At 34.3% G+C, this 18,371-nt stretch overlaps 1 protein-coding gene across 2 annotated transcripts in view; it reads right to left on the reverse strand.

The window, feature by feature from the left end:
• NPLOC4 (NPL4 homolog, ubiquitin recognition factor) overlaps positions 1-18,371 on the reverse strand; it is a 61,054-nt gene that overhangs the window by 17,876 nt on the left and 24,807 nt on the right. For both annotated transcript variants that reach the window (XM_031965630.1, XM_031965631.1), the window contains exons 11-13: positions 17,306-17,432; positions 10,365-10,525; positions 407-478 (exon numbers count right to left, since the gene is read on the reverse strand). In XM_031965630.1, coding sequence (XP_031821490.1) covers positions 407-478; positions 10,365-10,525; positions 17,306-17,432 — 360 coding nt within the window. The remainder of the gene's footprint in view (positions 1-406; positions 479-10,364; positions 10,526-17,305; positions 17,433-18,371) is intronic.

Here is an 18,371-nt window from a genome sequence, read left to right on the forward strand (position 1 = left end):
TTGAAGAAAAGGCACAACACATCAATATTAAAGACCTTTTAAAATAGGCACACTGGTAAGAAATTCAATATCTTGACAAGAGTAGCCAAACATTACTTCTTAAGAGTGACAACTTCAACTTGCTTTATTTGGCTTTCTCATATCCACCCTCACAAAGTTTAAGATCAGTGACTTAAATATTCTGCTAACTGGGCAAGAGCAAAGGATTCTTCAGTTATTTTTAAGGAAATAAAACAAAATCCTGGAATTTTGTCTTTTTAATTGAATCTTTTTTCCCCCCAGTAGGAACTTTTCCAGGCATGCTCAGAGCTCCAGATCCATATGATATGTAATTTAAATTGTTCTCTGTGGTATATTACAGCTTCCAACACTAACCCAAAAGACTAAATATAAAGGAAACACTTACATCTATGATCAGATACTCCACTGGAAGGGGGCGGGCCAGCTGGGTGATCTCATTACCAAACTTATCTATGTCCTAAAAGAAAAAGAAGCCAGGGTTAAGCCACTCTATTGATACAGGAACACTGAAGGACAGGAAATTTCTCCTTCATAGTCATCCTTGGAATCATTTTCATTTTTTCTTAAGCTCATGAAAAGAGTAAAATCTGCATATTTTCATAACTGATCCATCTTCCATCATTTCTTGGAACATTTTAATACAACTATAACATGGGAGAGAGGTTCTACTGGCTAATAGCAAGACACTATTACTATTGGGAGTATGAATTCAAATATTTTCCTGCTCCCCTCCGAAATGGTGAAGCTTCAGTGTGGTAAGAGAGACCCTGTGAGCTGCCTAAGCAAAAAAGCAGGTAAATTAGTGATACTCCACTCTTCTACTCAAGGTTGATTTGTCCCCTATAAGCAACATTTAATTGTTATTACCTAATAATCCCATGCCCATCCCTGAATACTTTCATTTAAAAATCTTGATGTGAGTGGTAATAAATACATATACAAATGAATATACACATATGCAAAAAGTACAGAGATTGGGGAAAAAAAAATTCTCTGACAATCTGTCAAAGTCTAAACTTGTTTTGCTTTGTCAGATGCTTCGAACATAAAGTTTAATTATGGGGAAAAATGGCCAGCATATGTTCATTAATCAAAATATGACAATTAGATCTGATTTATGTCAAACATTCTGAATTCAAACATGGCTCAAGAAATAAATTCATAAGAACCGACACTTTTCATTAAAGATTCTGCATGTGTGTGTGGGGATAATTTTTCTATCTAAATCATCACTTATTATAGAAATCATTCATTGAGTCATATAAATTATATATCCATAATTTCTAATTATAGGGCCCTATATCAAAGTTTATGTTATTAAGATTTTCAGACTCTGAAGTAGTTGCAAGTAGATTCCACTGAGGTATGCAGTGTGGCTGAAAATCATCATCCAGCATATTAGCATCCTTCCTGGAAAATGTTCAGGGAGGCAATCATCAAGAGTTACGTGTAAGCCAAAACAATTCCGTTATTTGAATGAGAAATCCATCAGCCCCAATTTGGACTCTCTCATTTTAAATTAAATATTCTGGCAAGAGGCCTTTTTGTACATTCATATCTACATTCTAACTTATCTGAGTTGTTCTCTAATCTGATATTCTAATTCCATGCATTTACAGAGATTGATTTATCCCATCCCCTCCATCTCTGTAGGTAGAGTACTTCTTCCCCAACTCAATATTTTAAAGAATCCTTCTCTTTTTCTAAGGTGTAGCTCAACCTCCAGCTGAAAGTATATTTTCCCTACTCAAACTTATCTAGACCATTCTATCTGGCAGACTTTGGACATTAAATTCATTTGCTTTCCATAATAACAATAACCACCACATCAGTAAGAGTTTAGACTCCTAAATTTCCATTCAAATGATCTACCACCCAACCATTATGTGGAATAATTTGGAACAATACCCATAAGACTACAAAACTGCTCATACCTTTTGACTCAAAAATATCACTATTAAGTTGGTAGCCCACAAAAAGATCAAAGAAAAAGGAAAAAGGACACATACAAAAAATTTTACAGTCCTTTCTGTGATAGCACAGAATTGGAAAATTGAGGGGATGTTCATCAACTGGTAAAAAGCGGAACAAATTATGGGATGTGATTATGATAGAATAAGATTATTCTGTAAGAAATTTGATGGGGATAAGTTCAGACAAATTGGAGAAGATTTACATGAACTGATGCAGAGTAAACAAAAACATGAGAACATTACACAAAATAACATCAAAATTATAATTGGCTTTGACTTAGCTACTTTGATTAACATAATCAATTTATTACAATTTTAAAAGACTCATGAAAAAATGCTCCAGAAAAAGAACTCTGAATACAGATCAAAGCTTATTTATTCATTTATTTTTCTTGCATTTTAAATCCTCAAAATGACTAATGTGGAAATGTTTTAACTAATTTCTTATGTATAATGGACATCATATTTTCTTGCCTTCTCAACCACCCCCTATTTTACCCATTAAGAAGGTACATATGAAGTTATGAAAAACATTTCCATAAATATCATGTAAAAGAAAACAGATCAACCCCCCACCAAAAAGCTATCAAGAAAAATAAAGTTAAAAAAAAAAAAAGAAAAAAAAAGATTTTGCTTCAATCTGTATTCTGACAATCAGTTCTCTGGTATGGTCAGCATTTTTCATCATAAGTGCTTTAGAGAAGTCTTGGATCATTGTTTTGCTGAGAATAGCAATATCATTCACAGCTGATCATTCCACAGTTTTGCTATTACTAGTACACAGTATATTTCACTTTGCTTGACTTCATGGAGGATTTTCCAGGGTTTGCTGAGAGTATCCTGCTCATCATTTCCCACAGAACAATAATATTCCATCATAATCACATATCATAATTTATTCAGCCATTCCCCAATTGATGAGCATACCCTCAATTTCCAATTCTTTGCCCTGAGAAGAGAGCTGCTATAAAATTTTTTTATATATATAGGGCTTCTTCTTGTTTCTGTAAACGTGTTACTTCTTCAGTATTATTCTCTTCACAGATAAAACGACTTTCCAACCAATCTGGATAAGCATCATTTATCCTTTCACATGACAGGTGGCAATCAGGGTGACTGAGGGGGAAGGAAGCATTAGCTTATTTAGGTTCTATTAGCTTTGAAGGGAGTAGTCCAAGACATGGGATCTTTTGAGTAGGATCTTAAGGCCCCCAAAGATTCAATTTTTAGATCGATGTGATATGGTAGGCAGGAATCAAATCCAATCAAACTAAATCACCATTTCCAAAAATATGCTTTGCCCCTACAAGAAATAACCTGCAACACACATAATTAGCCCATCTGGAAATCATCTTCAAATCTAATTAAGTTCTAATATGCAGAAACATTTTTCCAGCACCTGTTCACTTTAATCTTTCTTCCCCTCTAGGGATTTTCAAGTTAAATGCCCCTCTTCTGTGTATAGCAAGTGATTCCCACACAATTTAACTTCCTAAGTGAACCCTGTTTCCTGCTCCCCAAAAATAAGGGTACTTGAATCCCCTTCTTCCCTGGGGAAAAACAAGTAACTTTTCTCTCTCCCTCTTCTTTCGATTCAATGCTTTTTCCAGCCAATCCTTAACCCCATGTACCATTTAAAAAGGCAATTACATTTTATGGGCCTTAGCAAATGTCAGACGGAGTACAATAGGAGGGAGATGTCTTAACTCTAAGTTTGGCAACCAACAAAGTGTTGGCAATTTTATTTCCACTTGTAGGAAGATACAAGGAAGAGTCAGAAATCAAAGATCCTCATTGCTAAGCTGCCCTGCTCTCCGTTCTACTTAGAAGCAAAGGCACCAGATGGCAGGAGTCAAGGAAAAATGCCCAGCAATACTAGTGGAGGGGAAGAATGGAGAGAACCAAAAGCAACTTTTATTGGGACAAGAAAGCAGGAAATTCCACAGACTAGACAGCACCATCTTGTTTTAGAAAAGGAGAATGAGATAAGACACCAGTTTACTTTCCAAAGCACTGTCAAGGATGGAAATCTAGTGACACCAGCAGCTTACTCTGGGATTTCCCAGCACAGAAAATCAAGAAATGAAGTAGAACACACAAAGCATCACAGGAAAAACCCCATCTGCTGAAAGCTTTGGGTTAGTCTTTGCTAAAGTGCAAAGAACAAGATCCTTGTCCTTTCATGTTTCTAGTTTGAAAGCTAGGGCTCTACTTGTTCAGAGCAAGACAGTTTAAACAAAGGACATTTTTCATGAGATAGAAATCATCTTAACTCAATCTGTCAGAATCTCCCTATTGGATTGAACTAATTCTGAAGTTTTCTATGAAGAATTTAAGTTACAAACAGGATCCTCTGTGGTGAAAAATATTTGCTCAAAAATTTGCACAGCTTGAGTAAACATGTTGTGAAATGCATTGCTAAGCAAGTCATTAAATATTTACTGGACTCTTTTAATGTGCCTAGCATTGAGCAAAGTATTCAACTCTAAGCATAAGTCCCCTCCTTGCTGTGAACTATTAAAGGTTCCTAATGGCCCAATTCAATACCCTAAAATTACAGATTACAAATGATGTTCATCCATAGGATCTTCCTCACTATCCTTTCCCGACCCTGAATATGGTGAACTAAAATTACAAATAAATACATACTATGGTTCCAAGCTTATTATGCCAGGAGATTTTACTAAGCAAGTCAGAGGCTAGGAAGCCAATGCAATTAAACATAACCAGTAAAATCACCAACACCCAGAAAACAGAACTGTAATTCAGGCTCCTTTATGAGGTACCAAGAAGTTAGTTGTTCTCCCTGACAGTCTCCCTAAATTCAATTACTCAATCACACATCACAAAAATTTTAAAACTCTTTTTACTTTAAAGTTCTGGTTTGGACAGTGAAGAGAAGATAAGTGCAGATTAGCAAGACAATAATTACAAATTCCTACTGATGCTTGTGAAGCTCTATTCTGATGCTGCCTGAGTTTTAATTTTCTATTCCTGTAAACCAAGCTTGTATGAGAATTATTTTTGAGAAGAAAGCATCTGGGGAGAAAATAGCTAGCATACACTATAATACAGCAGGAGTGGTGAACAATGTTACAAGGGCTAAGTGCTATGATGCTAAGCAATGTTAATGTTTAGCAATGACAGTAAACTACTTCCCATATGTTGTGGAGACACTCTTCCCTTCACTGAAATCTGTATAAAATAAGAGGTTCGTTCATCCTTCTGAACAGGAGAATCTTAAATAGCATATTCCACATGGCTTCATTTGTTATAGGAGTATTAGGAATAGATCCTTTTAACTTTATAAATAGGGGCTGATAAGGTGTTCTGTTATCACAAAGGCATTTTGATAATAAGTGTGATTGAACTGATACATAAGATGCCTCAGAGTTGCTTTCTTTTCTATAATTTAAACCAGATCCTACATTAGGTGAGGTTATAAAAACATCTCAAGTGCTTCCAGGTGACAAACTGTATCCAACACTGACTGAAGAGTTTCAACATATGCTTTCAATATATTTGCCAAACCCTGTAGGCAAGAGAAAAAACATAAGGTCATATACAGTAGAGTCTGTGTATATTCTTTTTCAGTGCAGGTACATAGTAAACAAGCAATTAAATGATTTTCCATTTATATTCATTCAGGCCAAGTCTCCAACAAATGATAAATATTCTTCACATTTCCTGGGACCCTTAATGAGGCACAATTCTGTAGAATTCTTGGCTGTCTGGTTCTGAAAGTTGAGGAGGCAAAGGTCTATCATGTAAAATCAATGTATCATTCCAAGCTAATCAAAAAAGTCATCTGATATCAAAAGCTTACATACAAGCAAATTGGCTGAATTTTTAAAAAAGAAAAACATTCTTAATGAATCAATCACAAGCACTTGTTAAGTACCTACTATGTGCCAGACACTGGGAAATAGATAATAGATAAAATAATCCTATTCCCAGGAAAATGAAATATTAACTATTCATCCTAGAAAGAATGTAGCCTATATTCGATATTTTCTCCAGGGTCCTCATACTAGAGCAGTATAAATTTGAAAGGGCAAGCAAAAACTGCATGTAAATTATTCACAACTCACATCTAAAAGTTTGGAATCTGGGGCATAGACACTCAAAAGAACCTGTATCAAAGACACATTTAGCCGAGTTTTCTTGGAACAACTAAATGAAATAGTTGGATATGTAACCTGATTAAGAACTTGAAATAGGAGATGTGCATTTCATGTCTATGATACAGTCCAGGTCTATAGACTGCTTATTGTAGGAATTAAAAAGATGTAAAACTACTATAAAACCAAAATAGACAAAACTAAACTTTCTAGGGTTTGAAATGCCAATTGTAATTTAACAGGTAATGCTTTTGGAGGCTGATACTCAATATAAAGTTCACAAATACAAAAAAATAAATAGAATTTCTGGAATGTGTAAATGTCTTTTCTGGAAGGAATACCTTCCTCCCCCCCCCCCCCCCCCCCGCCCCCCCCCCCCCCGATTATTTATTTAAAGAGACAGATTTAAATAGACTATTCTCTAACACATCAAAATCCTGCTGACTGAGCCAGAACTTATAACATGTCTGGTCTCAGGATATCAATATGAAAACATCAAGAGCTCACGATGTACTCACTGATGTAGTAATGAGAACCCCCAAATAGGGAATGCAGGCAAGAATTTATAGTTAGATGGGGAGCAGGAAGGTTGTGATTCACATTATGTCAAAAGGAGGAAATGGTTTTCCTTCTTCACTTGCTCATCTTATAACTGTCCAGATTAGTCAGGATTCAGGCAGTTGGTATAAGAATGCTCAGGGAGAAGGAAGTTAAAAGCCAACATGTTGATGTCCATCAGATTCAGTTTCTGAGGGAATGGGTAAGAAACAAGTCTTCAAAGTGGGAGTGGGGGTGGGGGGAGATCTGGCAAGACCCATAGTGGACTTGAATGAGAGGTAAGTGCCCAGATGAAGTGGTCCCCCTACATTAATTAACATCTTGTAGTGAGTTCTCTGGACATGAAAGCAGCAATAAAATGGCATCTTACTATAAGAATGGCATCTTTACTTACTGCTGATACTGAAAGTAAAATTTTTTTTTTAAAGTTAACACAAGAAAAGGCTACAAAAGTATTAATATAGTCTAACATAATTCCAAGGATTTATAAATTTCATGTTTTACTTTTCTCTCCTCTCATTCCTCAAATCAATCCTCAGGTAACTTTTAGACATCCAAATCCAGTAGAGTATTTGATATGACTATTATCAAATGTCATCTTGCCCCTAACAGAGAAAGTTATCAAGGAAATAGCATATATTATATGGAAATAGTAAAAGGGTGCTTAAAATCTAGAATTCAAGAGAAAAACAAAACCAAAGGAATGTGTATCAACACTCTAAAAACTGATACTAACATCTTTATACTAAATAATATAAAAAAATATACTTTCAAATTAGTTCTCAAAATTCATCTTTTGTTAAAAGAACCAAAAAAATCCTCCAAAGAAAACAACCCTACATTTGCCCTTGGTTTTTCAGGCTACTGACTGGAAAGCTTGATTAAAATGAATTAACTGGATCCCAAATTTAAGTGAATAGTTGGTTAAGTCGCTGTCAAGATCTTCATCTATCAGGCTCAAAAAATGGGTCAAAACCACTTAACCACATGAATACGTTTTACAGGTTGGGCAACATTCTTTTGGAAGGTTCCCAAACGTGAAAGCTAGCCCCTCAAACTGGATGCTACTTTAATGAGTTTTCTGATGTACAAATACTCTCCTATCAAAAGGCAGGAAAAGTCTGCTCTATCAAGGCTAATAAGATAGCAGCACAAAAGCAGCAATGACAAAAAAACTTTTCTCAGAGCATATGACAGACAAAAAGGCTTAATGAGTATTTTCCTGCACAACTGATATGGAAGTCATTTTTTTCTCTCCTCTCCTCAGACTTAAGAGCTAGAGGCCATGGGAATGAGTCAGCCACAGTGGAGTCACACTGTAAGCCTTAGCTATATATATATTTTTTAAATGAGAGGAACATGGCAGAGCCTTAAACTCTTATTCCATTAGCACACAGACAACATAACTCCCTCCCCCCTCCCCTCCAATTTAAAAACAGGACAAAACAACAATTCATTTCTAGACAACTATTTCTAATTGTGAACAAAAATAAATCTTCCCAACAAATTGTGTTCCAGAAAGCACAAAATATTTTTTTCTTGACAAAGATATTATACAAAAAAATAGGAAGGAACTCATAGAACTTTTTAGACTCCCTATCAGAATGGACAGATCTGTTGCAGTTCACATCAATTACAATTCAGCAAGAGGATCTGTGCCACAGAAGATCATAGGTTTGACTCTGACTAAAGCTCAATGATGCCTCAGCAAGCCTGAGTGACCATGACTCTGGGAAAACTCAGACATCCTTCACCCATATTCCTCTTCATTATATTAACTCATAAGAGCCCTTCTTATTCCTCAAAAACAAAACTAGCAGCATTCCTAAAGTTCAACAGCATTAACTTATCCATTAAATTCCTAAACTAGAAAATATTTTAAACTCAACATAATGAATTTCAGAAATATCAAAGGGTAATCAAATCTTCAAGAAATTTTCATGGTGATTATTTAAAAATGCAATGAAACAAAAAAAAAAAAAAATGCAACCAACAGGGACTTGTTATGAAATATGTTTCCTCACCCAACGTACAAATTATAATCCATCAGAGCTTGAAAAATTCCACAGAATGCTGTTAGTGTCTTGTTTATCAGTTTGCTCTAAAATAGAGTTCTTAATTTTTTTAAAAAATTGTTAATGGACCTCTGTGGTAATCCAGTGAAGATTAAATAATAATATTATTAATTATTATAATAATATAATATAATATAATATATAGACTATTATATATTATATGACATACTATTATGTATTATAATATTATTAATAAATAATAAAGTAAAACAATAAAAGCAAAGTAATTTTTAAATGTAAAAAACAAAATGCATAAGAAACCAATTAATTGTATTTAAGTGAAGTTATCAGAATAGAATTTTTTTTAAAAGTTCAGACTTCAGATTAACAGCCCCTGCTTAAAAGTAAAAGCTGATATAGACACCAATGTCTAGAATGTAGGTTTATTTGACTCATGAAGTAAGGACTATAAGAACTAGCATACCAGATTATATACTATGACTAAAGTCTGAAACAAGTTAAATGTCTCTCAAATTTAAACAATGGATCAGTAATTAATCAAAATCTTCATTTCTCAAATTATATACAAGAGAAAGATAAAAATACAGGAAATAAATGAACTACAATCACAAAGACAGCATCCTCAAGTTTCATCAAGAGATAGTTATTGAAAATATAAGACCAAAGGGATTTCAAAGAACTTCAAAGGACTACAGACATGAAAAAGATTGAGACATCATGAACTCTCTATTTCCTTGTGATCAACTGCAGGGTTCAAGTGATGGAATTAGAAGCACAACAGAAAAAAAAAAAACCAACCACTCATAGCATATAAACAAAATCTAATAGTTTCACTAAAAATAGACTTCTATCACCACTGAACAAGTTTTCAAATCCTATCATTCTCCCTGAAGAAAACTGGAGGAAAATGTGTAAATATCATTAGTAATACAAGAACACAAGATTCTTATGTGCGTTACTCCCAGCTGCAAGAGTAATCTGATTTTTTTTAGCAACATAATAAAAAAATCTTTCTTTTTTGCCAGAAATCACAGAAATCCAAGGGCAAATTCAAGAATAGGAATATCAAGACAAAGGCAAATTTCACAAACGGAACAAAACAATGAAAATGACACATTAAGAGTGGAAAACTGATTCATATTACATTTTTAAAAATCTATAATAAGCATTTCTTGGCCTCTAAAAAATTCTTTCCTTTAATTATCTATTATAATACCAAGTAGTAAGAGAAGCATAACTGTAAAGATCACAATTCCTGAACTATTCTATCATGTTTCATCAATGAACATATATATGCCTTGATATTTTCTGGCTTCTTCCATTTAAAGCAATCTTAAAGAGGTTTTGTAATGGCTTAATTGTTAACCACACCATTTTTACTGGTCAAAAGAAGAAACAAAACCAAAAACAGAAACACAACTACTATGGATAACTGCCAAAAATTAACCAAATAAGTCATTCAAGATTCTTTATAAAGACACAAAGATAAGATTGTATGGCTGATCATAATCCCGGATTATTTTATAGTACCTTAGTTCATGGAGAATTCTAATGTTAACTGTGATAGACAAATGGCTAATCACCGACAGATAAGGACTTCAAAGTGAAGACAGCTGCCTATGTTAAGTTACTGATATAAACCTTATACTCCTTACCTTATAGAACACATCAGGCACATACTGTTCACTGCTGGATTCCTTGGCATAACCCAACTCAGGGGCATCTCGACAGGGCAACAAACACTCATCCCGGACCAATGCCATGCACTGATTAGATACCTGGTAACCCTCAAAATGAACTTGGTTGTCTGGGCCACCTGGAAGAGAAAGCAACTTTCAGAACAAACCCATTGACAGCGACTATGACTATATATATACATACATACACACACACACACATAATAACTCCCTGATAACTTCATCTTTTTCTTTTTCTTTTTTTTTATTTAATAGCCTTTTATTTACAGGATATATACATGGGTAACTTTACAGCATTAACAATTGCCAAACCTCTTGTTCCAATTTTTCACCTCTTAACCCCCCCCACCCCCTCCCCTAAATGGCAGGATGACCAGTAGATGTTAAATATATTAAAATATAACTTAGATACACAATAAGTATACATGACCAAAACATTATTTTGCTGTACAAAAAGAATCAGACTCTGAATTATTGTACAATTAGCTTGTGAAGGAAATCAAAAATGCAGGTGTGCATAAATATAGAGATTGGGAATTCAATGTAATGGTTTTTAGTCATCTCCCAGAGTTCTTTTTCTGGGCATAGCTAGTTCAGTTCATTACTGCTCCATTAGAAATGATTTGGTTGATCTCGTTGCTGAGGATGGCCTGATCCATCAGAACTGGTCCTCATCTAGTATTGTTGTTGAACTTCATCTTTTTCAAAGAGGAAAGATAATTCCTCATAATTGAATTTAGTTCCATGTACAATTTGGTAAACTCTAAAATATTTTATTTAAAAAAATGTTCCAAAGCACACATTACTCAAAGATTACTGTAAGCATATTTCAAGTTCACAGTCCCTGGCACCTTCTTGTGAATTGAGGAAATAAAATAAAATAAAAAAATAGAAGTAAACTGCCAAACCAACAACCTTTTCAATCTTCTACCTAATGTACTCCTTGTGACATGAGGATGTATACAGGAAAGAGAAAATACAAATGTCAGAAATCTCCAACTCTTCGATGATTATAGGAAAAAAAAAAAAAAAAGCACATGCTAGGAAGAATCAACTATAGCAAATAGTCCTAGCTAATCTGCTAGGATTACTCTTTTGTCACCCTCCTCAAAACAAACAGAACTGCTGAACTTGAAATCAGGTTCAGGACATAATAGATTATATTTATAATATAGTGATTTACATATATTATCCCACTGAATCCCACTACAACCCTATAAAGAAATATTATTCCTATGTTGTGTAAGTGGAGGCTCAGAGGAATTAAATTATCTGCAAAAAGTTGCAGTGTTAAAAGATTAAAAAAAGATTAAACTTGCATCCATTCTTAGCTCTATACTCTTTTCACTCTCTTTTCTCTCATTCTTTTTTCACTATACCATCCTGTCTAAAAGGATAAAAGCTGTATGAGAGAGGTCTAGTAAAGACAGGCTAATACTGGAAACAAGCTCAATTCTTGAAATAAAAATGATTAAGAATGTTATTTTTAAAATATTTTAACTCATGGACAAATGTACCTTTTGGGAGATGGAAAGAGATCTTGTCTACCTATTTAGAGGAAGGCATCATCTATACAAAGCCAAAAATTATCTCTTTCAGTGATAGCTCAGACCCTTTCTCTTTGCATGTCCTTACAAAATCACTGTATATTTTTGCTTTGCTTGCTATCACAAAAATGGAAGGGAATAGGTTTACTAAGAACAAGGGTGTTTATTCAACTTCCAAGACCACTCACCTTCTGTTGGCTGACACTGGTCTTAGTGTCATGTGTTAAATTAATTGGGAGACATAAATTCAGAAGGGGAAATGGTTGTCTGCATTCAAATGAATGGCAACTCAAACGTCAGGCAATGTGACATATATGTATATATAAGTGATTAAGCTGCACACAAGAACACTAAGTTCTACTAGCTTAATGGGGGAGAAGAGAAAAAGGAGATAAGGTGAGAAAAGGGGAGGGGAAGAGGAGGGAAGACCACTTGGTTAACATTTTAATCTGAATGTTTTAATCTAAAGTGGTCATCAAATTTATCATTAACAATAGAAGATTGGAAAGAAAAAAAAAATCTGACCTTTGAGAATGGGAGGAAAATGGAAAGTGTTAATTGTAAAATTGAAGGCTGTTAAATAAAGCAAAATTAATCCATATGGAGATACTCCAAAGTTCAATGAGATAAACTATAAATTCCCCTGTCAAGTGGACTATCAAGAAATTGAAGTTTTGATGGTTTACTTGTGTTGTGAAATTATCTGGAATTGACAGTCTTCCCAAATTTTTTCCCTAACCTTTCATTTTTTAACTTTCCCAGAAACCAAATATGGGCTAAGACTCAGAGAAAGCCTGAACCAATTAACTATCATTTTCCTTCATAAAAGTCTTTTAAGGCTCTACTTTAATTCATCATTTGGAATCAAAAGTCCTCAAAAGCCTGGAATGCCTAGGGCAATAGGAAGTTTACAGAGGTTACTATGCTGGCAGAGAGAAGAACTCTTAAAACATATTCTTTTCTATAAGTCTTGCTGAAGTTTGTGATCTGAAGAAAGGGTAGCAAAAGAAAAACCTAATAAGCCTTGCTGTAGTTGATCCAATATTTTTTTTTTTAGTTTAAAAAAATCCAGCTCCTTCAAAGGGACAAAAGAGCTACGTATAGAATTGCAAAAAGAAGAAAAGAAAGAAAATGAGGGTACCTAAAGCATTTTAAAAAAATATATAAGAGAAAACAAAGCCAGAAAAAAATAAAAGATAAGCAGGACAGCTTTAAAAGTCACGGTGAATTTATTATGCACGTAAAAGGAAAAAAATGTATGTAACAGAGATTCACAATTTCATAATCCTCTTTTTCTGTTCTACTCTATGTAGAAATACTCAATTTATTAGGTGTTTATTAAGTTCTGTATAAAGGGGGAAAAAATGGGAGCAGAAGATTTGAGTTTGAATCCTTCCTTGATGGCTTTATGGGCAAGTCATTTAACATTCTGGAGCCTTGGTTTTCTCAAATGTATAAAAAAGGAATAATACTCCTTGTATAATCTACCCACATTAGGTTGCTATGAGAAAAATACTTGTAGACCAAAAAAGTGTTACAGAAATGTGAAATTTTGTTATCTACTATATTATTGTGTTCTTTTAAGAAGCTACATCACTAATGAGCAGGACCAGGAGATCATTATATACTTCAACAACAATACTATATGAGGATCAATTCTAATGGACCTGGCCATCCTCAGCAACGAGATCAACCAAATCATTTCCAATGGAGCAGTAATGAACTGAACCAGCTACGCCCAGAGAAAGAACTCTGGGAGATGACTAAAAACCATTACATTGAATTCCCAATCCCTATATTTATGCTCACCTGCATTTTTTATTTCCTTCACAAGCTAATTGTACAATATTTCAGAGTCTGATTCTTTTTGTACAGCAAAATAACGTTTTGGCCATGTATACTTATTGTGTATCTAATTTATATTTTAATGTACTTAACATCTACTGGTCATCCTGCCATCTGGGGGAGGAGGTGGGGGGTAAGAGGTGAAAAATTGGAACAAGAGGTTTGGCAATTGTTAATGCTGTAAAGTTACCCATGCATATATCCTGTAAATAAAAAGGCTATTAAATTAAAAAAAAAAAAAAAAAAAAAAAGAGCTGAACTATGTGTGACCAACATTTCCTCTTTCAATTATGTTATCTAAAAGGTCACTTTCCTCTACTTTCCTTTTTCCACTTATAATTTTAACTACTGTTTTAGGTGCCCAAAAAAGTAAAAGCAAAATAAACACCAAAAATAAAAAAAATAATAAATAAAAAAAAAGATTCCAAAACATTTTGAGTGAGCTATTTGTGCCACCCAGTGAAGAGACAAAGAAATTAAACTGAGAACATAGAATTAAACACAGAACATAGAATTCTCACTCCGGCTTTTGGAGTTACTCTCTGGTTCTATGAGACCACTGAAATTTAATGAACAAAGCTCTTCTACCACTAAATAACTCAAGCTTCTGGTATTCTGAATAATAGTCAGAGAAAGGGCAGATAATGTAACAAAAGCTAAGGAATTTTATCCCCTTCACAATCTAAGGCAGCTAATTCTATCAACTAAGATTCATCCACTCTTACTTGGACATTTAGTAAACTAAAAAATTAAAACCATTAAACTAATGAAAAGAACAGTTTTATCTTGAATATAATACTAATGAGCAACATAAGAAAATTAATTAACTTACATCAAAAAGAAAAATATAGATCATGAAAATCCTGAGCACTGAGGCAGGTCCAATGATACCCCTAAAGGACCTTCTCAAATCTATACTTTTAGAATTGATGACCTAACTTTGTCAAATTTCTTAACAACATAAGGAATGAAGTATTAAGAACATCGATCACTCAAAAGCAGGATAGTTCGGTAATAAATACACAATAACATGTATGCTTTTGTAACTTTGTGCACATTATGCACAATCACTCTGTGAGACGAGTACTACATATATTATGGTATCCATTTTATAATGAGGAAACGGAGGCTAAAGGTTAAATGATTTGTCAAGTGCAGAGACTCAAACCCAATTCTCCTGAGTGCAAGTCTAATTTTTTTCCTGTCTCTTAAGAGGTGAAGGTATATGGCTTCCAACTCAGAAGAGAGTTGTATTATAAATTAGTTTTTCAGACCTCAGAACCTTATTTGTTAGGTTTTCTATCTGAGAGAAAAAAGTTATGAATGATTATTAGGTTCTTAAGTCAGATGATCACAAAAGTATATTTAGCCTATAACGAAACTGGACTACAATTTCGATGTCACCAACACTCTGGCAGAATGGGTACATGGAGAAAAAGGAGGGAAAAGGCCTTTTACTTTCATTGATCCAAAGTAAATTTTTGAAAAAAAGCCAATTCTCCTCTAGTATCCTTCTTAACTTTCTTTATTCCCTCTTTCCTCTCTTTTCATGCCTCTCTCCACAGCCCCACAATATTCACATTAAACAAGGTTCCTAATTTCCCACCTGATGCTTCTTATCTCTCTAAAGGGTTCTGTGCTTTAAAATTTCCCACTTCCTCTCTACTCAAAACTCCTACTCCCTTCAGGCAAGATGAACTATACCAGGTATTAGAATAAAGACAATCTGATTGAACTAATTCATACAAATGTGTGAATGACTGCATGCCCCTTAGTCACTCGATGGTATTTGTATTTTTAAAGATTATGTTTGTCCAAGTAGATGCCTATCACACTGTAGTACATGAACATAATGGAACATTATCACAGTCTAAGAAATAGCAAATATGAAGATTACTGGGAAGACTAGAATTGATGCAGTGAAGCAGAACCAGTAAAACACATACATATAAATGGCAATAATGTAAACAGAACAGGAAAAAAAAACCTTGACTGCTGCTCTCTAAACTTGGCACTGAAGAAGAAAAGAGAAAATACTTTTCTTCTTTCTTCACAGAAGTGGGAGCAAAATGTATGAAACAATGCACATAGTGTCAAATGTGGGTATATTAAGTTGGATGAACTAATCTGTCCCCTATGGACAAAGGATGCCCTCTGGATCAGGAAGAAGTTAAGAACATAATTGAAAATGAAGGGGATAAAAAACAAAAGATAGCAATCAAAACTTTTAAAATTAAAATTAAAATTAAGAGGTTATTAATTAAATGAATTTCTAATTAGTACAGTTTCAGTGGAATTACCCAAGGCAAACTGGCAATCAAAAGCCCAACACCACTCAGAAGCCTAAGCTCCCCCCCAACATGTGCTTGTTTCTTATTCCTCCCTCTCCCATATGTCCATGGACCCTCAGAGCTTTCTCATGATAGTTCCCCAGATAGGACAACAGCTGGGTGGAAAGGAAAAGGCATGGCAAAAACAGTTGTTTGTATGAGTTGTTTATTAGTTTTGTATCTGTTAACATGATAGATTTCCTCAATCTATTTAGAATTAAAGTTAAATAAATTGAACTAGAATGTAAGCTCTTTGAAAGCAAAGGTGATATTTGCTCTAAAACGCCCCCACAATTCCTACTGTAGTGAATCCCCAGTACAGTATGAGTACTCCATAAATATTGACTGATGGTTTTGTAAATTAGGTCTCTGATTCAAATTTCAACTCCTCTCAAACAGATGGTGCTATATACTGTTCTTTTCTACAGCATCTTAAGACTCCAGAAGATAGTTTGTGATACCTCTTACAGGCCATAATCTTTTATAACTCTACCATAAATTTCTGTATGTGTGTATATACATGTGCACGTGTACAGACATGAAGAAACTCTCACACACACACACACAGTTAGATATATACCAAAAAACTTCTTTGCTCTTATAGAAGCTTCACAGAAATGACAACTCAGAATGCTCACCACATCCAGAAAAATAAAAAGAACAAGTTCAAACACAGAATAAAAGAATCAGTTTTTTCTAGTAGGTATTTTTTATGGGCCAGTACAAGAATGAGTGACAATGCCTCCTGTTATAATAGGGTGGTCAGAAGCAAAATTCAACAGTGTTGGGAAACAAATTACCATTCTCCCACATAGTTGGACTTCACATTCTTGTTTCAGGGAGCAGGGAGAAGTATGTCCAGATTCAAGGGAGCCAAAAGCAACAATCTAGATAGAGAGAGCTCTGGACCATGAAACTAAGATTCCTACATCTGCCATTAATTGTGAGGGTGACTTTGATAAGGTTGTTTTCCTGTGCCAAGTCTTCTTTCATAGGCAAATGGAGATTAACAACTGTCTCGTCTGTCCCTTATTGGCCCACCATAAGAATGAATTAGGACTGTGCCAGTTAAGTATAAAAACTGTTTTAAAAGTATAAGATGAACACATTTAAGTACACACAAACACAAACCACGAAATAGTGGTATAGCACAAATTTGACTTTGAACTAGTTATACCTGTAGCTACTGCAGTTACAAACTTGGATCCAAAATGACCATCTGGAGAAAGCCGACATATGTTGGGATGCTTGTTCTGAAAATTTCCTGCAGTTATACACTCCTCTGAGCTCAGAAAATATGTGTCCTATAACACAAGAACCCAAATTAGAATGCATTACTTTTTTTTCCTTTTCATTTCAACAGAATGCAATGCAAGACAGTAATGCCTAAATGTTAAGACTAAATTCAACCACTTCAACTACCAGTAAGTAATCATTTATACGAATCACACAATACTAGGTGAACCTTTAAGGACACAAAAACGAAATGGACACAATGCAAGACAATGCAAGAAGGAAAAGATCATTTTTAACTAAGGAGATGGGAAAAAAAAAAATACCTCAACTACCTGGAATGGATTTTCCCTTTTGTATCCATGTTTGTCCACTTAAATTTTATTCTTCTTTCAAAGTCCAACTGATCTTTCCTCAAATTTCTCATGGAATCTTAATATGGAACTTTTGTGGTCCTGTATTCTTATGTATGCTGTAGTTGCTTATGTCTACATCTAATTTATTATCTACCAGATCTTTGGGGGTACAGTCTGATTTCACTTTTATGTCGCCTGCATAAAGCACAATGCTTTACACATAGTAGGCACTTAACATCTAATGAATGACATTCACCAAAACTGACTATTTAGAACGGCTACTCTGAAACAATATGCAGCATTTCTCCTAAATACGTAAATAAATTTTACAAGGTGATACATATGCAGATAAAGTTTGGATATGAGGAGAATGGAATGAATTTAGGTTGTACATGAGAGTAGAGCATCTGACCTGGCTGCTAATACTCAGCACACATCATATATTAGGTCAAAATGTCACTAATATCAGAAGGGTTAATGACTCTGACCCTAATTTTCAAAGGGACACTCTTGAAAATAATTTAATATGAAACTTGGGGAAGACTAAAAGTACCTTGTCAATTCAAAATAAAACTGATTTATTAGAAAACTTTCTAGGCTAAACTAGACTAAACTAAACTAAACAGTGGAAACGTTTCACTTTACTCTGCATTT

The sequence above is a fragment of the Sarcophilus harrisii genome, chromosome 4 (genome assembly GCF_902635505.1).
Source record: "Sarcophilus harrisii chromosome 4, mSarHar1.11, whole genome shotgun sequence".
NCBI classification, from domain to species: Eukaryota; Metazoa; Chordata; class Mammalia; order Dasyuromorphia; family Dasyuridae; genus Sarcophilus; species Sarcophilus harrisii.